The sequence below is a fragment of the Lonchura striata genome, chromosome 5 (assembly GCF_046129695.1).
Source record: "Lonchura striata isolate bLonStr1 chromosome 5, bLonStr1.mat, whole genome shotgun sequence".
Lineage (NCBI taxonomy): Eukaryota > Metazoa > Chordata > Aves > Passeriformes > Estrildidae > Lonchura > Lonchura striata.
Window position 1 is genome coordinate 38740878 of NC_134607.1, and position 27825 is coordinate 38768702.

At 36.6% G+C, this 27825-nt stretch overlaps 1 protein-coding gene across 1 annotated transcript in view; it reads right to left on the bottom strand.

The window, feature by feature from the left end:
• Nucleotides 1-15664: 15664 nt before the first annotated feature.
• GXYLT1 (glucoside xylosyltransferase 1) overlaps nucleotides 15665-27825 on the bottom strand; it is a 29838-nt gene continuing 17677 nt past the window's right edge. Inside the window, exons 4-8 of the mRNA XM_021545295.2 lie at nucleotides 27280-27405; nucleotides 26221-26472; nucleotides 20084-20207; nucleotides 19590-19762; nucleotides 15665-17551 (exon numbers count right to left, since the gene is read on the bottom strand). Of these exons, the coding sequence (XP_021400970.1) occupies nucleotides 17390-17551; nucleotides 19590-19762; nucleotides 20084-20207; nucleotides 26221-26472; nucleotides 27280-27405 (837 nt within the window). The 3' untranslated portion in view covers nucleotides 15665-17389. The remainder of the gene's footprint in view (nucleotides 17552-19589; nucleotides 19763-20083; nucleotides 20208-26220; nucleotides 26473-27279; nucleotides 27406-27825) is intronic.

The following is a 27825-nucleotide window of genomic DNA, read 5'->3' on the forward strand; positions in this document are numbered from 1 at the left end:
TGGTGAATTAGGCTAATGGCAACACATGAGGAGAGGTTGAAACAAATGAGAAGCAGAGGGGAGCAGACAGGTGGGTTTGCAGCCTCCATCACAGCCTCCCACACTCTGAGCAAACAGGCTGAGTAACAGTGGAAACATTCCCATCAGGGTGACCCAAAGGATGGGATGTGAGTCTGGGGGCCATGGACAGACCGCAGCAGGACACAGGTGTAGGGGGAAGGTGTGAGCAGGTGGAGCAAACTGTGGATGTTGGCAGCAGAGCACCACAAGTCCCAAGCAGAGCAGCCTGCTGTGGAAGTGGCCCAGCCAGCAGCCTCCAGCAGTCAGGGGAACAAGGGAATAAATCCAGAGAGGAGATTAAAAAGAATAACAGTCAAGGGGAGACTACCAACTGGATTTTACTTTAACAGTCAAGCTGTCAGTGACTAGTAAAAACAACTAGACTAAAAGAACACCACCAAAAGTAGGCAGATTTCACCCTAAAAGTGAGACCCCAATATATAAAGAAAGCAGAACATTTCATCACTCCTCTGTCTCTCCCCCTTCACTGAGCACTTTCACAGGGTTCAGGAAGTCCAAGACAGAATACAGGAAAAGTCACTCTCCTTCCTCAGAGAAATGCAGTACTGTGATCCTTCATGCTAGTCTGGGATGAAAACATCTGGATTAATTCCCATCTGCTGAAATAACAAAATCAAAATTGTATCATTCAGTTTATTCTGCAGTTATAGAGGCTAAAGAGATTTAAAAACATCTTATTTCTCATAGCTATTGAATTACGTGTGTTTTTTCATTTTTCTGGGTTTATATCACTTCACTGGAGTGAGTGACCAGTTGAAAGTCTACAGCAATTTTTTTCAAAAAACAACCCATCCTAAAAACCTTCTTTAAAAAAAACAAAGGCTTTGGGCATCAAAAACATGGCCATGTTCTTTCTGTTTTACTCCAGACCACAGGAAAGTTTTGAATTCACACACAAGAAAACTGAAACTAATGTTATGTTTAAATTAATGTGTTTTCTTGTGTGCACCAAGTAACATCTCTCAAAAATATACATATGAAGAAGTTCAAATAACACAACTTGAAGTAGTACTTCTAATATAACAGATTTAGAAAGCAAACTAAAAAGCTTGAGATAGACATACAGCTGATGCTATTAAAGTTGCACTGCTGTGCTTCCTTTCCCCTGAGCTTCTTCTGAATCTAGGGCTGCTAGATGACTGTAAGCATTAATGGTCTCTTAAAATTAAGACAAAATGTGAAGGAAATGCAAAGCAGTTTGTGAGCTCTTCCTATCCACAGAACAATTACATTACAGACTGCCAAACCATTCTGTGTTTTAACTGCTGTTTGAGATTTCACCGCATCCTGAAAAATAAAATTCTGTTTCCTTTTCAATTAGTGCCCAAGAGATATTTAAGAACAAAACTGCATGAAAAGAATTATAATACTAGAGGTTTTTTTGAGACGAGTGCCACTTAATTTTCTTAATTTCATGCATTTCCCAAAAGAACACAGCACCTAATTCTTTGCCTATCCCATGTTCTCTACAATTCCCAAATGCTCCCCACCAGTTTTCAGTCCACAGAGTGCAGGGTAAATAAAAACAGTAACTTTATAGAGAAAATATTGATTTAAAACCCTTGATTCAAAGCCCTGGGGTACCAAAACATTAGTTACTTTTAAGGACTGTACTAAAGGTGACTTTCAGCTACTTCATTATTTAAATGCAAAGCAAATAAATCCTGCTATTCAAAGCAGCAAAATACCAATGCAAAAGCTGTTAAAAAGCAAGCTGGTTTGACACCCAACAGACTAGCAGTAAGAGACCCAAATAGGCATTGATAATGACTGTTTCAGTGACAAAACATAAATGCTACATCTTCCAGAGGCAAAAAAAAAAAAAAAAAAAAAAATCCCTCAGTGTTTTATCGCAATCTCCAGATGAAAAAGGAACAGCTGAGAATAAAGCTCTGTTGCCATGTGAGATCCCACAAGGATACCCTCAAGCATATGATGGACCAGGTAACCAGGACCATGAGAAGGAATCTAGTGGGCATTCTGGCCTCTTCCTGAGGCTGCCAGGAGCCAGAGAGCCTCAGTACCCCCAGCCATGATTTGCAGGGGTTTCACACCAACCCCCAACCCAGGGCTGGTGCTGACACGGCCTCACTGCAGCGTGACTGCTGCCCACACTGGGCACACGTCAGAGCCAGGGGGCTGGGGATGCTGCAGGCTCAGCCCACGTGTGATGGGGAGAGGAGTGGCACAAGGTGTGCTGGGTGTGCAGAGCTGCCACAGAGAGCCATGGTCAGGGGCCAGGGGAAGCTCTGAATCCAGTGCAGCCAGCCCCAGGGAAAACAAAATGCCTGACAGTATCAAAGGGAAAACAGTATTTAATCCACTCATAAATCACTCCTAAAATCTCCTTATAAAACTCAGGACTGGAAGTAGTGAGGAAGGGCTACTGTCACTAAACCTTGTGTTGTAGGATGACCCTGGCTGGACAGCAGGCACCCACCAAAAGCCATATCACTCCCCTCCTCAGCTGGACATGGGAGAGAAAATAGCACATAAGGCTTGTAGGTCAGGATAAGGACAGGGAGAGATCACTGACTCAGTTACTGCCACGAGCAAAAAAGGCTCAACCTGGGGAAAAAATAATTCCTTACCGATGAAATCAGAGTAGGGCAGTGTGAAATAAAACCAAATCTTAAAAAACACCTTCCCCCAGCCCCTCCGTTCTTCCCAGGCTCAAGGTCCTGAATTGTCTCTTTCCTCTGCCCCTGAACAGGGGGATGAGGAATGGGGGCTTCAGTCAGTTTCTCACATGTTCTGCTGCTCCTTCCCTTCTCAGGGGGAACTGAACACATCACTGAAGGTGCAGCCTCACCAGTGCCAAGTACAGAGTGACAATCACAGACTGCCCTAGTCCTGCTGGGCACACTATTCCTGACACAGGCCAGGATGCCATTGACTTTCTTAGATACCTGGGCACACACTGGCTCATGTTCAGATTGCTGTCAATCAGCACTCCCAGGTCCTTTTCCACCAGACCACTTTCCAGCCACTCTTCCCTCAATCTGTAGCATTGTGTGAGGCTATTGTGACCCACCTGGAGCCCTTCAGTACTGTCAGACTCAGCCCATTGATCCAACCTGTCCAGATCCCTCTGCAGATCAACATTCCCTCCTAACTTGGTGTCATCTGAAATCTTACTGAGGGTGCAATCAATCCTCTTGTCCAAATCATTGAAGATATTAAACAGAACTGGCCCCAGTACTGAGCCCTGGAGAACCCCTCTGGTGCCCACGTGCCAACGGGATGTAACCCATTCACCATCACTCTCTGGGCCTGGCCATCCAGCCAGTTTTTAATCCAGTGAAGACAGCAGCTGTCCAAGCCACGGGAAGCCAGTTTCTTTGGGAGAACACCATGGGAGATAGTTTCAAAGGCTTTATTGAAGTCCAGGGAAATGACATCCGCAGTCTTTCTCCCACCCACCAAGTGGATTACCTTGTCATAAAACATGCTCAGGTTGCTCGAGCAGGATCTTCCTTTCCTTAACCCCTGTTGGCTGGGCCTGAGTCCTTGGTTGTCCTGTACATGTTGTATGATGCTCTCAAGATGCTCTTCCTGGCATTGAGGTCAGGCTGAAGGCTTCTAGTTCCCTAGAGGTACCTCAGCAGTTAGTTTTGCCCAGAAATTTAGTCACTTGGCCTTCTATGTCTATCTACCCTGTATCACAGTAGGTGGGAGGGAGTGAATATGGTTTTCACAATGCTGAAAATAAATCCATATCTCAAATATGAGTATTTGGCAGAGACTTGCTCAAGCTGCTCTCTAGCCAGTACTTATGAGCATACACAGAGCACAAATGAAAAGACAATAACTTGAGTAGACTTCCTAATTGTCTTTGTTGGCATAGATGGATTACTTCCCAGAAATTAAAGGCAGAAGGGTCTTCTATCAATCTCTGAAGTTCAGTACTTTTTATTTTAATTATGCATTACTTACACAAAGGCCTTCTTTTGTGATCAAAAGGACTTTGGGAAACAAATCAGCAGCCAGAATTAGAAATGCTGACTGAAGAGCAGACGTAGAGATTGCCATAATTCACATATCAGCCAAACCTCTTAGATCAGCAATAGTCTACAGATGTAATGTGTAGATGCTACAACAGTCACTTGACCTGAAGCTAATTTTCTTTAGAATCATTGAATATCTCAAGCTGTAAAAGACCCATAAGCACCATTGTGCTCATCTTTCTCCTCCTCACTGGAGGAGGACTAAACCAAAGGCTAAGAGCATTGTCCAGATGTTCCTTGAGCTCTGGTAGGCTTGAGGCTGTGACCACTTCTCTGGGGAGTCTGTTTCCATGACTGACCACCCTCTCAATGAAGAACCTTTTTCTAACACCCAATCCAAACTTCACTGATCATTGTTAGATCACCTTAGAGGTTATTAACAAGAGTAACTAATAAGAATAACACACAGTGGATTTTTCAGATATAGTAGCTGGGGGAGGAAATTTACATTTGTATTTGCATCAGAAACCGTAATGCAGGATGTTATCCTGCCAGGAAGTGGAACACGTATCACTTACTTATTTCTCTTTAACCACAGACCAACACTTAGCATTTAAATAATTTCAAAAAAATGCTTCAGGAAGAAAAATTATTTCCTGGACATATTCACAAATATTTGGAATAGCAAGGAATAAACCTTAAATGGATCTGGCTTTGGCTAGAACTCACATTAGCTCACATTAGGAAGCTGCATTGTGGCACTTGATTATAAGCTCACTTCCTAATCTCTATCAGCAGGGGAAAAACACCTGCTTTCAGAGTAAAATTTCTTTGATTTACATTATATGTCTATTTTAGGATAAGACAAATCAAGCTACGGAATTTCCTTTAAATAGTGGTCTAGAACCATCAATTCAGAGAATTTGGTGTTATGAATCCAATATGTTTTCAGTAAAGGAGCTATAAATTTCCCGATGCATGAGTCCCTCATTAAGGCAGTGTGAAAGACTGAAATGTTAAAGGTTAATGACTCAAACAATTGGCCATTTGCAAAAGCAGCAGGCTGCTGTGCTCTAATCTGCCTCAGAGGTGGGTCCTAACAGGTAGCACCAAAGAATATTTGAAAAGTAGTACCTGGTATATTGTATAAACAACAGTCAAAAATCCTTCTCTTCCATTACAGAGTTATGAGGTTCAATATTATTACAGTGAAAGGAACTGAGTTGCACCTATATTTTACAGGAATGCAACAGAAATAACTATGAGCTACTTCAGAGCTGTTAGCCAATATAACTATACATGAGACCATTAAAAATAATTACAGTTTTGTATCAATTCAAGTTTGCAACTCAAAGAATTGCCATATAAAAAGCAACTTACAGGCCTGTTCAAGGACACCAGTGATGGAAATAAACTGAACATACTATTAGTAGCAGAAATGTTTTCATGGAAAAATATCTCCATTCCTTCAAAGTTCATCATCTGTTTACTTCCTAGTAATCCGCTGAAGTGATATAACGAGACTATTAACTTTAAGGAGAAAATACACTACAAGACAAACTTGAAAATGGGCATTATGTACATTCCCTGAGGAGTTTAATTTTCAATAATTTTAACAACAGGCACAAATTGACATGCAGAAGGTTCCCTCTGAACATCAGGAAACGTGTTTTTTACTCTGAGGGTGACCAAGCCCTGTCAAAGGCTGCCCTTGCAGGTTGTGGAGTTTTTGGAAATATTCGGAAGCCAACTGGATGCTGTCCTGGGCAAACAGCTCTATGTAGCCCTGCCTAGGTGGTGGGGTTGAAGGTCCCTTCCAACCTCAATCCTTCTGTGATTCTAAGATGTTTTTAGAGTTCTAGAAACCACTCTGTATTTGGGTTCTGCAGCTTATGCTCTAAAATGTACTCTTATTCAGTTTACCAGCTATTTCACATCTGTGAAAAATGGGTGCAACACCCATCATTCAAGTCTCAAAAGTTACTTTTTCACTTCTATGTTCAATCTGGGTATTAAAAAAGCTAAAAGGTGGGGAAGGAATGTGTACACATGTACAGGCAACTTTGTGCACAAAACAAAGAATGAGAGAGAAGGAAAGATAGGGATATGGATATTGATTTTCTGCTTGACTCAATACTGTGTCACAGCTCCTCTGAACCTTGTAGCATGATCCCAAAGCAAATAAATGACTATGATACCTCCTTTTTTTAGCAAGAAATCACTCCAACACATCTTCAAGATACCAGCTCTAAAATGATATTTTGGTAGTTGTGCTTACCAATGAATTGATCTGAAAAGCAATACTTCCTCCCACCACCTCCCTTCCCAATTAAGCAGGATACAATGCTGTACTTTTGGGAATAAATTAAGAACAGAAGAAATTAAAACTGTGTTTATTACTAATTAATGTTGTTGATAATGTGAAGGCATTCAAGTAAGTCTTCTGAATTCAGAAATAAAATGTTTGCATCACATGTGAGTGTTGAAATACTTTAGTGTCCATTAGCAAACCAGGAGAGAGTTAAGCAAACACTGAAGTATAAACCTTTCAAATTCAGCAGATCTAGACAATTTACAGTAGGAAATCATTAAAGGATTTCTGGAAGAACACTACTGTTAATAGGTTCAACAAATCTTAGAATTCCTAGAAAACACCAAAGAACAATTGAATAATTTTAATATTATTTAAAATACTGAATAACTTTTAGTTAAAACTACTATGAGACTACTATTGTCACACACACACACAAAAAAATTACAGAAGTTGCAACATAATTATTTGGAAAGAAATTAAAACAAAATACTACAATCAGAAGTAATCAATTTGCTTTCCAGGAAAATAAAGCTTGTCAAACAAATATTATATTTATTCCTGAATATATATATTTTTTTCCATGAAGCTGAAATTATGCTATGCAGACAAAAACCAGAAACACAAAAAACATGCAAGATTAACTGGCCACTTTTAACAAATAATGTCTGATAGAAAATCTTTATCAAAGACCTGTTTGCAGTGAAGTTATGAAGGACAACATTATTAAAAGCTTTCACTGGTAATTTGGAAGTAAATATAAAATCATGGCTGATGAAGTTTGCAGATGACAATACCTGATAAGATGATAAACAGTAATAACAACAGCAATTCCACAGCTGAATCTGCATTACTGTGATGAAACAGCATTAGGCTGAGCTCACTCTAACAAAGACAAATGCCCTCACAGCAAGGAATGAAGAAGATCCAAGCCCAGGAATGGAAAGTATGTTAAAATGAGCACTCAATGTACAAATTTAAAGTACTAGGAAAATTTTACCTATGTAATAAAACTACCAAATCCTTAACTATACTGTATAATATACTGAAATCCTGCATGCCATATTTTATGTTGTTCCCATATTTTAAGGAGGCTTCTGGAAAACTGATGAAAGTATTAAAAAGAGCCACAAAACCTGATATCTGTTTGAGTAAAAGTTCATTAACTCAATTTGTTTGACTTATCCAGAATGAAACTGAGAAGTGATTTGATTTCTACATTTAAGTATCACCACAAGGAGAAATTGCAGCATATTGAGGACTTCTTTACCCCAGTGGGGAAGGGAAAATCCTAAAAAGAATCCATGGCTGAAACCTAATACCAGAAAAAATTCAAATGAGACATGAGGCACACACTCTCATCACTGTGAGAGCAAAGGCAAACAAACAGGCAAAGAAAAACATTTTCTTTCTTCATGCACTCAAACCAGGACTGGACATTTCTCAGAAAAGCATAGGCTAGCTGGACAGTAGTTATCCTTTGGTCAAATAAATTATTGGGTTCATTACAGCTGTAACAGGGAGAAATTTGATGGCTTGTTATATATGACTGATGAGACTAGATGAACTAACATCCTCCCCCCCAAGGCCAAACTTTATTATTTGATTTATCAGTGTTTTAGGCAGCCATCTATTGCTGGTGTATCTAAACACTTTCATATTAAATCAATAGCAAAATCCTTAATGGACTTCAAGCAGCTTCTGAAACATCTACTTTTAGGAGTAAAACTAATTAGGGGAGGGTTTTTGAAGAGGTCAGAAGGTATGTATTTATCCTTCCTGTTGAAGACTGTGTATTACTGTATGTCCTTTGTGCTTATGGGGTATTTTGAAGTATGAGCCAGTGATTTCAGTCAGGCACAGTACTGCTAAATGGTTCTGTTTAAGAAACTCAGTTCAGTTTGTCTCCTCTAATGCCTGCCTGGGTGACAATGGGTGTCACCACAAAACTCTGCATTTTCATGTGCCTATCAGGGTAACAGACATTTCCTTTACTGACACAAAAAAAAAATTTACATCCTCAGAGAATCATAATTTAGATGAAAATTAAGAGTGCTGGTGTGTACAAGGCACTACATAACATACTCCTTAAAAATTACACCTTTTCAGAGACGTAGTATTCTATGTGGAGAACAAGCACTTTCACATCTAACAGTTATAAAGTTATGGCATAGGATGTGATGTTCTCAAAATACAAATATTTTGCAAAAAATGTATTAATTGCCACTTGGACTCTAAAATTTATAAAAATACTTAAGTTTATTTTGTACAAATATATAAAAAATTCCCAATGTATTATTTGACAAATGTATACTAATAAAGTGACTTCTTATTTAGAGACTGCTTGATGTCTAGCACATTAAAAATACTGCAAATTTCTAGCTGCTTCATTTTTCTTCCAATAAAAAACTTAATCCTTTATTTTTCAAGTTAAATCAATTTTCATTAATTACAAGAATAATCAAAATAGGCAAAATAGGATTACTGCTAAAATAAGATATTGATCTAGTTTTTAAGCAGTATCCTACCATCACTAATTTTTGCTCAGTTTATCCATTATTTTTATGGACCAGTGAAGAAGATACTTCTCAAAATCCTGTGTGTTTCAACGGGCTATTTGCAGCTGTTAATTATTCAGCCAGAAAAATTTTATATACTGCACACTTTATTGCATTCAGCAATCCCTCTAAAACTTTGCTTGTGCCTTTTGAAGTCATAAATCAATTTTCTCTCCTTGTACTTTCACAGAATGAAGAGTTGATTGAAGATTGCTTATTCCTTAGAGGTCATCCAGCCCCTACAGGAAGAGGGCACAGACCAAGCCCTTCTCTGGCACCAGGTGCCCTGACAGCCAGGTGCTCTCCTTGCTCTCAGAAGCCCTGCTGAGCCTGCCTGCCTCAGGCAAGCAGAATGGCTCAGATCACCTCCTTTCAATTGTAATAGCTTCAACAGCCAAGCTTTCCTCCTGAAAGCAGCCTCTGGTAAAAAGCCTTTATCTCTACAGAAAAATAAAGATGATTACAATTTTGTAATAGTCCATACAAAGCTGAAAGGGAAACTAAATGTATTCCCCAAGTTACAACCAGGAAACACACAGCACTGCTTATGAACTACACTGGGTCAGGAACACGCTGAGGTGCCCAGACATGGTGCTGATGCAGTAGCTCTGTGGAGAACGCAGCACGCCTGCTGCAGGGAACCCTTCTGGCCTGAACGACTACAGTTACCTTATCACAGCAAACAGTTCTGAAAGCAGTTCTGCATTCTGCTGGCAGAACACACACAACTGCCAGTGAGTTCCAGAAAGATCAGAGAGGCAGAGTGACCCCAACTCCTGGAGAAGACAGGCAACAGGTAGACTGGATGGGTAGTGAAGAAAGGAGACGAACCAGGAAGAACAAACAGAAAGGATGAGAGGTAGTAAACCCCAATACATCAATTTTACCCACAAGACTGATGAATAATCTCAAATGAAAAGACAAACATATATAACACACTTTAAGTAGCAAAACTGGGGCTTTTTATTTCTTGGGCTTAGCTCTGCAATCCAAATTCACCATGAATAATACTATCCATGGCAGAAAAATGTAAAACAAAATAGTACAGTAAAATATAGCTAAATATTTTAGAATTTTTAAAATAGCAATGCCAGTGACTAGTCAGAACGGCACTGAATACTAACAGAAGCTTTATGAAATCCAATAGGCAAGCAGAGTTTCTTAGACACCAGATGCTCAATGAGACACAGTAGGTCAGATCGGCATTATAAGGCTAAAACATCAGATTTAACTAAACTTGATTTCCTAGTCTTAAATAATGAGTTGAAATGGATTATATTGCTTTAATTTTCTTGGAAGCCTAAAAAAACACGCCCTAAATACTCATTAATTCAACCACAAATGTTCGCATTTTAGGATAACTTCTACATCTACTTTTGTATTCCAAAGCTATTCTTATGAATATTATAGACTGATTTAATGTGAATTACTCTAGTAAAATGTGTACAGAAATGACTGGCAGAACATTAACATTCATAAGACATAGAGGAAGAAATAGATCTGTTGTACCCAGATTATTATTCTGAAAATGAGGGCATGATATTAAATGACCCAAAGGAAGAACAAGATGCAAAGTGACTTCCCAGAATATGAAGGTAGTAGAAAATGATAATAAATTGCTCATCTCAGTTTAATAATTTAATATAAGCTGCAAAAAATAGAAAGGCCACTTAGGAAAGCACAAAAAGTATTTTTAGCGATCACTGTTCAACGCCACTAATGAGGAAATTAAAGACAGCACAATCTAGCAGCACTTCTCCAAGTGGTGAGAAAGTCACAGGTAAACCCCAAGTTTGCACTCTGTGGCCTCAGAAAGGCCTGAAGTGCAGAAACAACCCCTAGCAAAGAAACTTCACACTCTCTTTTCTCCCCTTACAAAATTCTGTTTGGTTTCAAGTGAACATTTATTAAAGCAAATTCCCAAGTTTTTGCTTTGCTCTAAGGGAACAAACCAATAAATTATCCATGAAAAAGAGGCAAGAGGAATTTGAGTGAGAATATTAGTTCAAGACGTACCTTGAGAAGTAGTCATAACTCTTACAGACTATAAGGTTATATTATATGCTTAAAGGCTTCTAACACACTTTCAGAATGCAACATGCCTGTATTTTAGAAGTTTGAATTCTTAAAACAGCAACAAACTGCATCAGACTGGAGAAGTCTTGTTTTTGTAGACCTGTTTTGGTAAAACAGAACAAAGAAACTGTCCTGATGTCTAATCTAAGTACAGCCCATGACCCATGTTCCTAAATGAGGGTGTTCAAGTGCTGATCTCTGGTTTTGACCCAGACTTTGAAATTTGGTTTAGTTCTTGGTTTTTAAGGGCCATGTGGAATCCAAACCAGCAACAAGGAGATGCAAATAACTGCACCACTTCCCCTCCCCTTTTAGCATGACCATTAAGAAACAAAACCAGTACAACAATACAGCAGCAAGGAGGCAGTTATTCCTAGTTTCAGAGAGTTTAGATAGGGTGATACTAAGGATCTACAGTGACAAGTTACAGTTCTTTTCCTTGAAATTCACAGTAAACAAGGAATCAGTCTTTTAAGGATTATCTGCCCATCCCTCCACATAAGGGGCTGACACAGGGAAAAGTCAAATCATCTGATGAACAAAGGACACTAACCCTTACATCCACCAAATCAGAAATTAGATTCAAGGATACAGAACTATTTCAAAATTGTTAACTGTATCTCAGAAATATTTAGTTATCTAGCTCCTGTTGTGAAAAATTGTGCATTCCTTGTTATCTCTCTATTTTATTCCTATGGATTAGCTGGAAACTAAATAAAGGAAATTAAATAAAAGATGGACACCTTAGAGCAGCCTTCTGGTACCTGAAGAGGGACTATGAGAGACCTGGAAAGGGACATTTTACAAAGGCTTTAGTGACATGATAAGGGAACGGCTTTAAACTGGAAGAGGGAAGGTTTAGATTAAGTATCAGGGAAAAAATTCTTTACTGTGAAGATGGTGAGATGCTGGAACAGGTTGCCCAGAGCAGTTGTACATGCCCATCCTTGGAAATGTTCAAGGCCTGGTTGGATGGGGTTTTGAACAACCTGGTCAAGGTGGAGGTGTCCCTGGCCAGGAGAAGGGGTTGGAACTGGATTTGGTCCCTTCCAACACAAACCATTCTATGATTCTATGATCTGTAAGTGGAAATAGACTGGGTCCCTGGTTTGTGCAACTAAGGTGGCACCCAGATATAGAAGAAGCATTTAAAATCCAGATTTTACAGAACTGATGGTCATTGCTTTGATTAAAAAAACTTGCAGTCATATGGACAAAGTAGGCAGGCACCAGCCATGCATCTACCCTAAGAAAACAGATACTCAGGGAAGAAACTACCAGATGATTACTCAAGGAACATAATGACTTTACTAATGGCTGCAAACCTCCTCCTACCTAAACATCATCAAATAGCAGTCTGAAGAAAAAAATAAAATCCAACTACAGCAGGTCCTCCTTTAATTACAATCCTCCTTTCTGCAAAGAGACCTGTAATAATACCTCCTGCAATTTTTATAAGCATTCAAATGAAAGAAGAGCTTAGTGATTATCTTTTAAAAGCAGTGCAGGGAAAAGGCAGAAAGGAGCATAAAGAAGCCCTGCAGAAATTTGTAAGCAAATATACAGGAAGATGCACATTCATAGGTTTAAATGAGGACTCTCTAAAGAATTGACTGCAGCTGTGCAAAACTGAAGAGACACAACTGAATTTTAACAGTAGAACTTCCAATTACTCAATATTCCTTCAAGAAACTTAAAATTTTAATAGGTCCACAAGGACTTGAAAAGGCATAGGAGACCAAAATATCTTAAATTTCATGACAACTTTGCGGACAAGCTGTTCTTGTATAGATTCACTAAATGGCTACAAAGAGAGATTTTCAGAACTACTTTAAAATGAGATTTCCTCCCCACTTCCTGAACTGGAAAATTCACTGTTACCTCTGAAAACATCTTCTGTTTTGAAACCTGAGCAATAGTTTTGAATACTCTATTAGGACTACAATGCAACTGTGAGGCAACCTGCATTTCTATGGGAAATCACCCTGCATTAGTTAAGATTTGGAAATTGAATACAGAAAACAAGCTGTCAAAATGTTTCTCTGTACTGTTAAAAAAAATCAAACATTTTTTGTTTTCCTAAGGGAACCTAGGGTGCATAACTAAACTCATGTTTAGTTGTTTTTTACTCACTGGATTCACGCTGTGCCCATTTGTACAACCTGAGCAAATAACTTGGCTGTTACTTCTGCTTCTACTCTGTAAGAATTTCTGTTGTTGTTCTCAAATATACAGAAAAATGCAGCTAGACAAAACTGAACTTCCAAAAAACAAACAGAAGATATTCAAAGAGATTAGAAATAAAACAGAAAAATCACTTCTAAGTTCCTGTGCATAGACAAATGCTCAGACTGACAGCAACAACCCTTTAAGAGAGATACAAGATCCGTGGTGATGAGAAGCACCTTCCCAACTACTTCCTACTTCTACTGTCCCTGCTACAGGAAAATCCACTGTCTCCTAACAGAAGTCACACATTCACATTACAGCTCTCTGCAACTTATTTTAACACACAAAATCACTGGAGCTGTTTCAAATGCCATCCATTCACAAAGTAGCAAAGTGGGCAGGAAAGCCACAGTAACTATCATAATCACGTTAGATGCCATGAGAGAGTAACTACTCAAAAATTGATAATTTACTAAAAAGATCTGGACAAAAAGCCTATACATTTATTTTAATGAATATTCCACTTAGTCACGTAAAAAAAACCGAATCATACTGACAGTAAATGGATATTGTTAAACATGTTTGATAGTTGAAAATCCTTCAATTTGCACCAGAAAAGAGACAATGAAAATTAACTTAAACCTTCTGAGTAGAAATTCTACATATGTCTATACATTTGGAGACACCTTTATAAACCAGGCAGAAGAAACCAGAAGTCTAGTGTTTTCCTACAGATAAGCTGAACTTAGTGCTGTTTCACCCGATTTAATCTGCCACAAATACCATCACAGCTGTGTGAGTTAATAAGCAGCAGTAATACACTGTTATTTCCACTCAAAAAAAGAGCCCAATAATGCACATACAGCTACACATTACATCTTCAGCTATACCTCTTGTATGTTCTGCTTCTAAACCTTCCAAGCACTCAGACCATATCCTCCTCCTACCACTAGATTGTAGCTACTTTCTTTTCCATGCTGTGTAGGTAGGAAGTATAATTTAGGAGGAGGAAAAGAAAGACAGCTGGCTTCTTAGTCATCCTGTTATGCAAGTGTACAAATGGAAGTGTGGAAAGCCTGAATAGTTGGAGTATATCTGGTATGGACAGCAGTCTGGTACAAATCAAGAAATACATTGACAGCTCAGACCTCCAACCACCACTTTGCCAGAAGTTTACAACTTGACCAAATTTAGGTCAAAACCAGCACAAGGCAACTCCATACTCTTTTAAAATATGTTTAAAATAACAAAAAAATATTCTCCCTCCCTTCTAAACCTGTTTTCTTAATCATTCTAAGCTTAAACCAAAAGCTTACCAAAACCAATTCAACTAGTATTAAAGGTCACCACAGTCTAAATTTCAGCAAAATTACAAATAACTGGACAAACATTTTCATAAGGCTTATGCAGCCTTATAAACTGGCAGTGGCACAAGCACCACACACAAGGATGTTTCAGTCCCATGAAGGGACAGCATGCTTTTCTTACTGTCTACAATGACAGAAGTTCATCCAGATAAGATACTAACATCTTTACACAGATCACTTTACTGTGAGACTGTGATCCATTTAGAAGAGACAAAATAATGGTACCATGACATAGAGACTAATCAAGCATGAGGAAGACAGATTTATATTCAGTTAAGCTGAATGTATATTTCCTGATGTTTATATTTTTCTATCAAACTTTACACTTTATAACTTTATAACAATTAAATCATTAAAAATTGGATTCCTAAAGGTCTGCAATTTGTTAGTACTCACTATATTTGTATAAAAAGCAACATTTCTATAACTAGACAGCAATAAGAATTCCCAAGCTAGATGTAAGCTGTACACTTCTAAGTATCTAACCTCACAAATCAGGTATCAAAAAGTTTGGGAGCATAACTGGTCTCTATCACATTATCTGGATTCCCAGTCTTTTTAGTGACTCTAAATGTTTCCCTTATAAGCCAGATTTTGGGGTTTTTTTGTAAATGTAGGTTGTTTTCCTAAATTTAAAACACAGGGATCAGAGAACTAAAAGTGTATTTGAAACAGGCAAATACTTTGCAGAATTACTTAATGGAAATTTCTTGCTTTTTTAAAAACATTTCTAAAGTGTTCATGAGCGTTACCTGGAGGTGAAGTGAGGTGAGCTGTTTTCATTTCTATTAAAAAATTAATCAAAACCTAGGGCATAAGGTCATATTCTGCAATTTGTAATATGGTATGTAAACATTTATAGTTATAAGCACAAAGTAAGAATTTTTGTGCTACAATAAGCATCAATATTAATTCTTTTGGTTCTACTCCCCCACAGAACTTGAAATTTTAGTGGAAAGATTGCTGCTACAGTCCACATTCCCCTTTTTTCATAAATGGTCCATTAGGTTTTAAGAGTATCTTGACATGTCTGCAACACTCTAAAAATAAATTCAAAATTGAAAGTTTCTGCAAAGACAAACACAAAAAACAAGTCAAAAGATTTTTTTAAAATACAAACACATAGTACAAGTAAAAAGAAAAGCTGAAGACAAATTGATACAAAAATCAGTATTTATGTAAAAAAATAATGCACTGCATATTGTAAAATCAGTCAGTTACAGTATTCACCTTCACAGAGATTTCTACATTTTCAGGCTTCAAAAGGTTACACAGCAAGGAAAAGAGACCAACATGACAGGCAGACTGCTTCCTAGATTCCATTACAGAAATTTATACCCTGAGCCTGCAGGGAAATTAGAAGCAGGATACAAACTCTGCTGACAATGGAGTGTTTTCTTGTACTGCTAAAGCATTTGTCCAGCTCACATGGAGCTGGAAGTCAGAGCCAGTCTATCTTTGACAAAGAAACAGCTACAAAAATTAAGCTTCTAAAACGGGGTTGGAATGAAGGTGCAAGTCAGTGAGTGGATCCTCCATGTTCAACACACAGGAACTGTCCTGGAATCCAAAAGCTCACTTTATGAAGACTTCATCTCACTTAGGTTATCTAAGTTCATATACAGTTTACAAATACATTTCATACCATGCAAGTTTAAATATTTTACTGTAACACTAGAATTCAGCCCTTTTCTTCATGGTTTTCTCTGGAGAAAAAGTTTTTATTACTTAAACAGAAAGTTTTTTTCACTAAGATAATTGGAGGAAATCTAATCCTCACCTGTTGCAAATCACTATCACCCTGTTGACAAGTAATGCATTAATGTAGTGGAGGGTCTGCCCCAAAACTATTTTAAAGCCATTTATTAAAAAAATATTATAACAGGATATATTCTCTAAAAAAAACCCCATCTACTACACAGTCTGATGAAGCATCAGAACTCTTACTACAGCTCTTCACTTTTACATACTACATACTCTAGAACAATCATCAGGTAATAATTCCTAATATGGAAATACAACAGCAACAGCTTTCCACCACTGGGCTTTTTTTCTACTTCCAAAATGCCCTATAAAGCTGCAAAACCATGAAATTTTTTAAAGTATTGTAAGACAAGCAACTTCAAACTGGATTTTCACTTAAGACCTCCTCAGTTCTGCTCTACCTTTTGGTGCTAATGGCTCTACAATGTTGAAACAAATTATTTTTAATATAAAGTCTCTCTAGTTACTAACAGAGAAAACTAGTATCACATACTAGTAATTTTCTCAGAAAATCATATTCATAGTGTGCAGTTTACATCTGAGATAAACAAAAAAAGATTGTCAAAACAGTACTTCAACATGTAAGAGATGAACATATAAAGGCACATACAGATTGTCAATGATTACAACACATTTCTTTGACAAGAGAGTATTTTCTGCACTTGTAAACAACTTTGTTTACATAAAGGCCCACACCTTTAAAGTGAGGTTAGTGCTGCTGACTCAGTTATTGCTACATTCACAGTTTAACAGAATCTTAGACAATATATGAGGTACACTCCCAAACAGAGCCATCTTCATTACTTCCTTGTTCATTTATCATTAGATAACTGAATTATGCAGACTAAAATTACTGACCATAGAAGCCAGTAACACCCAAATCATCAGATACGAGGCAAACATTAGCATTGATTAAACTTCAAAAAATACAGAAAGTCATCTTTGCAGAAAAAAGTTCTTGTTCTTCATTACATTAATATTTTCTTCATTTTTATGTATGCTAGTAAACTTTTTTCTGGGCACATTAAGAGCCCATTCAAGCTGTAACAGAATTCTTGCACCTTTTGACTAACTATGTTAATTCAGTCTCTTGATGCAACAGCTAGGAGTCAAAAATCACCTTCCCTTTGATCTTCTGGCATACAAGTCTCTTATGCTTTTTGTTAGCTGCTTTATGAATACTTTGTATACTCTCCCACAGTACGTATGCGTGGTTTTCTGTAATTCCTGTTCCAGGGGCTGCAGCAGTGAATGAACCAGGTCATCTCCAAATGAATACTGTAAAGAGGTTAAAAAATATTTAAGGTTAATATGGAAGACTGTCATTTCTCAGAGGTATTAGAGTTTTATAAAAATTATTTTAAGCAACATATTTGCTGTCTATAGGTTTATTAAATGTTTTCAAGAACTCATGAGTGCTTCTGAATGCAGTAATTTAAAAACACCTCTAAACTGCAAAAGTATAACCTCATACTTTCAATAAATCTAGCAAGAAAGTTTTTTTATGTTAAGTAAATTAACATATTCAGACAAGCAAGGAGGAAATTTTTTAAATTACCTTACTCAATTAAAAATTTACAACTCTAAAATGATTTCTGGATTTTTTTTGTTGCATGGTAACTTTCTCAAATGATATATAACCTTTAAGTAATACAAGTCTTATCAAATTATAATGAAACAAGAGTATAAAAAGTGGTACTGAAGTTTCATTAAATTGAATGATGGTCAAACACATATTGTGTTTAACATGGGCATGAAATAAAGTTGTCACTAGCTCAACACTGCAATGTTTTTTATAAACAAATGGTAAGTTAAAACAGGATTTTGAAGTAACATAATTTTGTTCATCTTATTACCATTGAATCAGTAGCAGTTTACGTACTTTCTCTAAAACATCCGCATACGAAATGGGATCGTAAATAAAAGGAAGTAATTTTTCCTTCTATTTTTGACAATGCTCAAAGGAAACAAAGAAATAATATTTTTATAGAAATACAATCACTTTTCCTGCAATGTATTCTCAGTCCCCCAAAAGTACTTTTCTTCATTTTTATACCTATATGACAATGTGTAATAAAGCAACATTAAAATATACTCTTGGTTTTTGTAGGTTATACACACACAGTAGCCTGTTACATCAAAATGTGCATCAGTGCTAAGTTTTACAGCTCTTCAGTGAGTATACTGATGTCGTGATAAATAGTTCATTAGATGACTTATTTGCAGAATGAAGACATTGTGCTTCATCTTTAAAGGAACAGCAACATATTAATACCCTGAATTTCTGGAAAAGGTCAAAACATAGTATATAAAAAATTTTTACATTTCAAATCTGGATACAATTAGGTAAAGTGCTGCAGTAAATAAATACAAACTTTGGGAACAAGGGATTTTTTTCTGCACTTTAAAATCTCCCAAAAAACAAAAGTTCTGGTGATGGCGTGTTCAGCCTGAAGATAGATTGTCGCTCTCTACTCTGCACTCAGGAAGCCTCACCTTGAGAAAGTAGTGCATGTAGTTTTGGTCACAATACAAGGACACAAAGTGTCCAAAGGAGGACCATGAAGATGGTTAATGGCCTTGGGGGGAAGCCTTGTGAGAAGTGGTTGAGGGCACACTTGATCTGCTCAGCCTGGAGGAGACTGAAGGGAGACCTCATTGCAGCCTGCAGCTTCCTTGTGAAAGGAAGAAGAGGGGCAGACACTGATCTCTGCTCTGTGGTGACCAGTGACAGGACTTGGGGAAACAGTCTGAAGCTGTGTCAGGGGAGCTTTAGGCAGGATAAAAGAAGAGGGTGGCCGGGCATTGGAACAGGCTCCCAGTGGAAGTGGTCACAGCATAAAGCCTGGCACAGTGCAAGAAGTCTTTGGACAATGCTCTCAGGTGTATGGTGTGACTCTCAGGGATGGTCCTGTGCAGGGCCAGATGTCTGGATTTCAGTGATCATTGTCAGCCTCTGCCTATCCAGACATTCTAAGATGTCCAAACGCTCATGGAAACAGTTTACTGGGTGATTTATTAAATAAATGAGAATAAAGCCTTTTAAATAAACACTGACAACTACAGGCATTGTCTTAGAATCCCAACCTAGATATAGTCTACACTCTGTTTCAAAGGATGCTCATCAAAACATGAATATACTGTAACTCCATCCAATCAATGAAGGAGAAAAAGGTGGCAAAATACTTGATATTACCTAAAAGTGAAAGAAATTACTTTGTTGCAATCAAGATGAATACAAACATGCCTACAAAATACATGTACCACTATATATAAACATATATGACAGAATGAGTACAATGCAAAAATCACTTACATTTTTAATCGCTTCATAGACAGCCCTAAAAGTTGGTTGCTTATCATCATGGTAAACACCTCTATTTCCATGAAGAATAAATATACCTTCTTCTTCAGCTGCCTTACAATTGCTTCCATAGATGCAGTGGTCAGGCCGGTAATTCCATTGGCAAGGAAAGACATAAAGACTTTCTGTGTGGGAAAATGAGAGCTCTGGGTTAAACTTTAAAATTGTTTCAAGAAATAAACCAATATTTTCTTTATTTATTTAGGACATCTTTATAAATTTCTGTACAGTAGTTTTGAAATCTAACAGTCAATTACACTCTAGCAAGTTCCAGCACTGTCTCTCAAATGCTTTCAGAGAGTTAAAGAAGTGAATAGTCCCCTTTGAAGGCTTTTAGCCAAAAGCCTGCTTATTGAATATTTTCCTGGATTTTTTTCCTGGATATTTTTTTTTTCCATGGACAAGATAACTTCACAGTGTTAGAGTAAAAATCAATGTGGATTTACCTGGATTGTGAAAAAACATAATGTTCAATAGATCCTGATCACCCCATGTTATGTTCAACTTGTATTTCTTCAGTAGGGGCATCAGAATTTCTCCCCATTGTAGCCGGACTGGTGTCATATCATTCTATTAAACAAAACAAAGCAAAACAACACACATTCAGGACAGCTGTACCTACAGGGAAGGAAATGCCTTACAGAATCACAGTAGCTTGCACTTCAAAAGTAGAAATCTCAAATGTATAGACATCTTCTTCCCTTTAAACCAGCAAGCCTATCTAAGGAAACTAGTTACAGACATTTCCAATATGCTTTATTTCTCAATGATCAACTTACCAAAAATTTCCCTCTAACATCTTAAACCAAGAATTCTAAGAATAGCAAGGGATTTTTTATACAGTAGTAGGATCTAATACCAAAACTGTGTTTAAGTCATGCAGCAAATAGGGCATATTTAAATATCCATACATCATGCAGTTTTTCTCTCTATCACAGAGTTATAGTATACACAGGTTCTAACACTAACCACAAAAATTCATACCAGTTCAATATAAAATTAACTATTAAATAGTTCCAAACACATACAGATAAAAAATACTGTCTACAAAGTAGTGTACAAAAATACAGAAATTCTTCAAAGGTTTTCAGAAGTATTTTCATCAACTTTATCTTATTTTTTTTTTAGTTATTCAACTTTAATTTCCTCATCAACAGGACAACTTCTCACTAGGAAAAGTCAATAAGAACCAAAGCAATAGCTGATACCAAATTCCCAAGTTCTTGATTTAGCAGAATCACTTCAAAAGAAAAGGAGTTCTTCTAAGGTTCTGGTTGAGGAGCAGCTACTTGGAGTAAATTGGCCTACACAGAATTCCATGTTAACAGAGGGATTCAAATCTGTAGTTTAAATGGTTACATATTCTAAAGCTAATTTCTTATTTTACACCTTATTTAAGCTCAACTAGAACAGAAATGGAACAAGGCTGCTCATTTTGTACCCTGTACTTCACAGTTTTGAGAATGTGGACGGAACAGCACTAAATCCCATAGAGACTACAAGCATTGCTCCTTTACTTCTATTTAAGCAAGTTGCCAAAAGAAAAATTATATTGGAACATATATTATATAGAACAGTATAGTTTCAGATTTGCATACAGGAATATCATGTTAAGAGACAGATTACCAGGAGCAAAATACTCAGTTTGAGATTTACAGTATTAAAGACTTCTTTCTCAGAGCTTTACACTGACAAAGTAGAAAGTGCACAAAATTGTAGTGCAGTTTTTACTCTTCCCTCAAATCATTTCAGCCATCAAATATGAAGGGTTTTCAGAACTGAAGACTAAACCAAGAAATACTACAAGATTTCAGACAAGAACTAATACAAAAAAGATCTATACCTTATATTATGCAAGAGGCCAAACAGAATATTACAGTCCCTACTCTCCTAAAAAATGTATGATTGTGATTGCCTGCAAATATTCAATGAGTGCAGGCATAAGAAATGCACAAGAAAATTCTTCACTAGTAAGAATTATTGTTGGATTCAATGCAAAGTGATTAAATGAAATAAAACACAGACTTTAACACTAAGCTAAACCCTTCCAAGAAAGCAAATAAATAAGACTGAATCACAGTCAGTAAAGATTACTCCCTCACCTGAAATTTGCAATTGACAGAATACTGACCTATAGTTTAAGTTTAGACAAAATGATAAGATTAAAAACAGAATTAAATTAGCTCACTCATACAAGGCAAAGCATGGTAAGAGAATATATAGTAACAAATACAGCTTTAGATTAACACATAGAAATAGAAGTTTACATTGTTAAAGTCATTATTTAATAGAATTTTCTTTCACTTGTAAAGTTTTAATAGCAGAGAAATCCAGAGCATATCCCAAAAAGATGCAAAGCAAGTAAGAACATGCATCACACAGCCAGATGTCTAGAAGCAATACTACTTGACAAATAGTGCTGTCAGAACTAAGAACTGGAAATTGTAATATTTCCATAACCTTTGCATAAATAGAAAAGAGCTATATATTAATAAAAAAGTAGTGATATATAATGACACCAGTGTAGGAGCAAGAGAAACTTGAATACTTGAATAATTACTTGTTTTCCTTCTTTAAAATATTCCATTGTAAGGTAAAACAGCCTGAGAAGTAGGATTCCGATAGAACTGCTTTTTGGAAGTTACTAAAGTAAAAAAACTCAAAATAAAAATGCTATAATAATTTTCAAATGTCCAGAATACAATCCTTTCCTCCAGTATTCCACAACATGCAAAGAATGTTAGCAATTTGAGAAAAAAACACCAAATGATAGTAGGCATTTCTGTGATGACATCAAACTGATGCAGACAGATTCTTAAGAACTCTCAAAACTTTAGTTTACTTGAGCAGAAGAAAATGTGGAATAACAAAATACACACAGGAACATCAAAGTATTTTCTGACATTTTCATTGTTTTTTTGTTTTTTTAGCTTGGTCATTATTCATTTCTGTACCAGAAATCTTCTGCCTGGCCAAGGCTTAAGTCAGACTTTAAAAATCTGTCACATTTAGCCTTTTTTTTTAATTCTAAGAATAAAAAGCTGAGGAAAAATCCTTGAATCACACAGCCATATCTAAACAAACTGCAGCTGTGTCCCACAAACAGCTAATCAATTTAAATTTCCTTAATGCCAAGGGAGAGCCAACCCCCTGCCTTCTGTTTACACTATTCTACCCTGTTCTTACACTAACAATGTACTGCTAACACTTACTGCATGTTTATGTAAGCTGATATACCTCAATAACCCAGCAGAAGGATTTCTTTTTTCTACTGTTAGCAAATTGAATTGAATCACAGAAAGGACCAAACACCAAAGGCTACAACCAAGTAAATAAGAAAAGCAGGGAAAAGCAGCTGGTAAGAGACAGGAATCTTCCTTTTAGAAGCAATTTGGTTTTGTGGAGGTTCACCATATTTCTTGAAACTACAGCCTTAAGCAACAATGAATGGTAAAAAAAGGTTATAATGGTTTAGGGTTAGAGAAGCTCTCTGAACTATGTTTTTTTTCTAAAGCATACCTGTGAACCTCTGCTTTCCACACTCTGAAGTTAATTTATTCAGGGCTTGTTTGATTTTCTAAGAGCTTATTCCCTTCCTTGACTGCCTGCATCTCAGGCATCACACCCGCAATATATGTGATAAAAGTCATTCCTCTCTATTCACATTGCCTTATTGATCTTTTTGTTTAAGAGCAACATACATTTAGCATTTGCGATATCTCTTCCAGTTTAAAAAAAAATCTACATCTATACATATACAAACACAGAAAAAGTTATCTACTATTACCTCTTCCATATCCTAAAGTCTTGACTGCTTTACATTCCCATTTTCTAACTGCTGATTAGCAGAGACAACCTGTAGGCACTAACAATCAGAAGCTTCATTATGAATTCTCATGTGCAGTTATGCAGTATAATGACCAGCATAATATTCAGTAACACATCTGTGCTTGCACATCTATCTGTATACAAGCATACATGTGTAGTGTGTGTGTTATTTAGTGCATGTATTTGTGCCATACATACACACAGACACTCTACACACAAGACAAATAAGACAGGACCAGAAGGAACAACATCCATTAGGCACCACCGACAGCCAAGGAGCTGGGATGCTTGTCTGAAATAGCCTGATCTGACACTCCTAAGACAGAGGAGGCTTGAATAAGTAAGCGGATAAAAGATGACTTAATCCTGGAGCAGTACATGGAACTACAAGTTATTGCTACCCAGATGAACATATAACCAAGTCTCTGGTTCTATTTTTTTATTTATCCATCTTCTGGATCCTCCCGACTCTTAAAAATCAATGTGACAACAGAAGATGCTCAAAGGCCTCAAGCGGTTCAGCTTGTAATTTGGGCTACAATAGACAAAGAACCCACATTTTAAACCCATAGCACTGGAAGATTATCCTGATCCAAAACTTTCACTTCAGATAAATACAGTATCATGCAAAAAAGGTTTACAGGTATTTTTAAAAAGATTTAAAAACTCCCAGAATTTATATACTCCTTGAAGAATTTGTTGAGCCTCCTGAAAGAATATAAACAAATTCACACCTTCCCATAACACAAGGAAGTATGTTCTAGTTCTACTGTATTTCACTGAAATAGTTAATGGCACACAACATGGAACTGTAAGGTTCAAAAGCATCTGCAGGGGGCAAGGGGTATTAGGACAGCCCCTGCCCCTGAATTTGGTCTACCTCTTTTCCAAAGGTTTTAGAACAGTAGCTCCTCTGCTATCCGTCACAAGCAAAAGTCATACACTCTCAGGCCCACTGTGTATAGACTCACCTACACTAAATCCTTTTCCAAGTTTTGCTTTGATGTCTACAACTTTTCCTACTGACCAATTATCTTTATAATAAGACATTCAAGGAACCTGAAGATGAAAACATAGTCTCTGCAAGTTTCCATGAACAGTAGTGTTTGTAATAAAGTTTGTGCATCTTCGGGCACTGTGATACTCTTCAAGCTTGTGGGACCACACTCTAGGTACTGAGGGAGAATAAACTAAATGGTTCCCTTGCTCAGTGCTCTCTTAGCCCACACCTCACAGAATCACAGAAAAAATATTCTAGCCCTCTAGAACTAAGGGAAAGTGCAGTGTTTAATTCTGAATTTCAGAATACTCATGAATTAATTAACTTAATTAAATCTTATATTTTAAGTATATATATATATACACACTTAAATATGAAGAAAACACCAGTTTTAGGTGTTATGGAGAAAGGACTTAATGTGATCCTCTAGAAAGCTACAGTTAATTTTATTGACAGTTTTAGTACCCTACATAATCTGTATTCTTTTGGCAATTTGAACTCAAATTTTACCCAAAAATGCATAAGGTTTCCAATTACTTGATAACCTAAGTCATACCAAGAAGCCAAACCAGAATTCTGTCACAGTATGAATAAAAGACCAACTTTATCTTAGTCTTTACCACACTTAAAATAAATCACTACACAGAAATGCACTGTCAGACCTTAAGATATATGCAGCTTTCAATCCCATGTTTTTCTCTTTATACTTTTTCAGTATTTTTATTTCTCCATATGCTATAATCAGTAAAACAAACAAAGCAGACAATTCAGGATTTCACTGATGAGATATATGTGTGTGTGTGTATATATATATATATATATATATATGTATATATATATATATATATATATATATGACAGAAGTTTACATACTACAGCCACTATAACCTTCTACTTTCATATACAACTGAGATAATCCATTCTCCATTTCTCTTAAATTCTCTGAATTTCCTTCAAGAAAAACACATAGCACGAATACTGTGATGAAAGCTGCATATTACACTGGAAATGGGGGAAGAACTAACTGCAAATTTATATTGCTCCTCTTACGGATGAATCTTCCAGAAGTTGTTGACTGCATGATTATTTTTCCCTAATCAAACTTTTCTTAAACAGAGATGTACCCCAAGCATAAGCAAACAACACTGCTTTTGTACTTGTGTTTCAAGTACATAAGAAAAAACCTCAAGTCTGAGGAGCAATGACCATTTCTACTGCTGCGTGCATTGCTTCCGTGCATGTAGTAGTAGCTACTTTCATTACGAACTTCTTTGTCTACAAAAGCTAGGACTTCAAAGCAAATAAAAAGATGCTTAGGGTGATAATCACCTGGCTACAATGTAAAAGATAAAAATTTGGAAATCTTTGTTTTCAACAACTTACTAAATGTTTTAGCACCACCTCCTGGTCATACAACTACACACATTTTACAAGTTTACAATAATTGTTTTTCTGGGATGCCTGCAGTGAAGAAATAATGTGGGTCTATCTATTGGCAAGTGTTATTTGCAGTAAATTGTATCAAGTCAAAGAATCTCTCAGGACTAAGAAAAAAATAAATCAATCAAGCACACTTGAAATTCAAGTCTTACAGTGAATGACATTTTAAAAATAGATCCTATTTTAAACACAGTGTACTTTGAGAGCATTATTACAATAACAGAAAAAAAATTGAAAAATACATATGAATATGAAACAGAAATAGAATTAAAAGATGAAAATCCACCAAAAATGCAACTGAGGCAACACACATACCTTGAAATATTTTCTTCTGATACGTGTCATATTCATTAGCATGACTCCAGAATTAATTCCAGTTACTCCATAATAGGGATGTCTAGCAAATCGATTATACCACCCAATACGAGGCTCTTCATGCTCTGGTGCCATTGCAGCAATTTGTGTGGAGTTGAACTTTCCCAGAAAAGACCAAATATCATCAACAGGCCTCAAAAACAAGATGTCAGTATCAACATACAGTAGTGAATCCACATTTTTGAGGATTAACTGTGAGGGGAAAAATTTTGAAACAAAAGTTTAAGTTTTATTGAACTTCTCTTCAAAAAACACAAGAAAGAAACTAATTTTTGTCATATGTCATATAAATTCACTTTACACTGACAGCTTGCAGTCAATAAATTTATTATCATTCCTTTTTGTCACATTTTAAACAATTTTTGTAGAGGGAAATAAATTTGATATAGAACAGCATTGCAAAGGCACTCATTCTACATTTTATATGTCAGGGCTCCTTAGGAGTAGGGGGTGGCCAGGTGTAACATTACTCTAACAGGAGTTCCTCTCTCACCCCTGCTCCCTCACTTTCCCATGCAACTCATCAAACAAGTGTTAAGAGCAGTCTTTGGGAGATAGCTGCCATGGCTCTAATTCCCCAAGCCTGAAGTATGTTCTCTCAAGTGTCTTAGATGAGCATATGCACAAAACACTGCAACAAGAGCCCATTTGTTGTTTCCTTTTTTTCTAGCACTTCTCAGACCCATGCATACAGGAAACTTTCCAACTCAGTGAGGAGGTGTGATAAATCCAGCTTACCTCCAAGATGATGACATGACCTATACCTCTTTCTGAGGATACTGTGCCATAATGCATCAAGTGAGAAAAGGACTTTTATGCTATAGGGTACTAGTGCCATAAAAGAATGATAAATTTGGAGGGCTTTTTCAGATGTCAAAAAAGTAACTTTAAGGAGCAGTAGTAGTTCTGCATTTAAAACCAAACAGAAATCAGATTAACAAGGACAGCTTGATGCTTCATAAACAGACTTCTGGATTGTCCTACTACAAAGTAACTTACTGGCAAAAATAGTCTTTGTGAAGCACATGGTTTAAATAATTTCTTCCATTCTGCTGCACTCTCAGACGGAAATGTTATTGGATATAATGTGTAATTAACTTTTCCTTCATAGGGGAATTCTTCGAGCTATGTGAAAATAAGAAATCATAAAAATTACTTCAATTCCATAACAAAAAAAAATCAATTTGCCATTCAATTTGATACTTGAACACAAGTGCAATGCCTCTTTTCCATAATAGAAATCCAAGAATTTGTCAGCTAATCAAAAGATTTGAACAAAAAGTGGCAACTGCAAGCCACTATGAAGAAAAAAGATATTTGTGTAATATCAGATCACATGCAAAAGGAAGAGGAAACAAAATAAATTAGTATTTATAAAAAGTATACAAATTAAAACTCTTCCCCTCTTAACTAGCTACCACAGAACAAATACCAATGAAATATTTCCAAATTTAATCTTATTCCTTTTTTGCCACAGCTACTGTTTGCATAACAGTGTATATAAATTAGCATGTGTAACACACTAATGTCACAGTTAATATGATA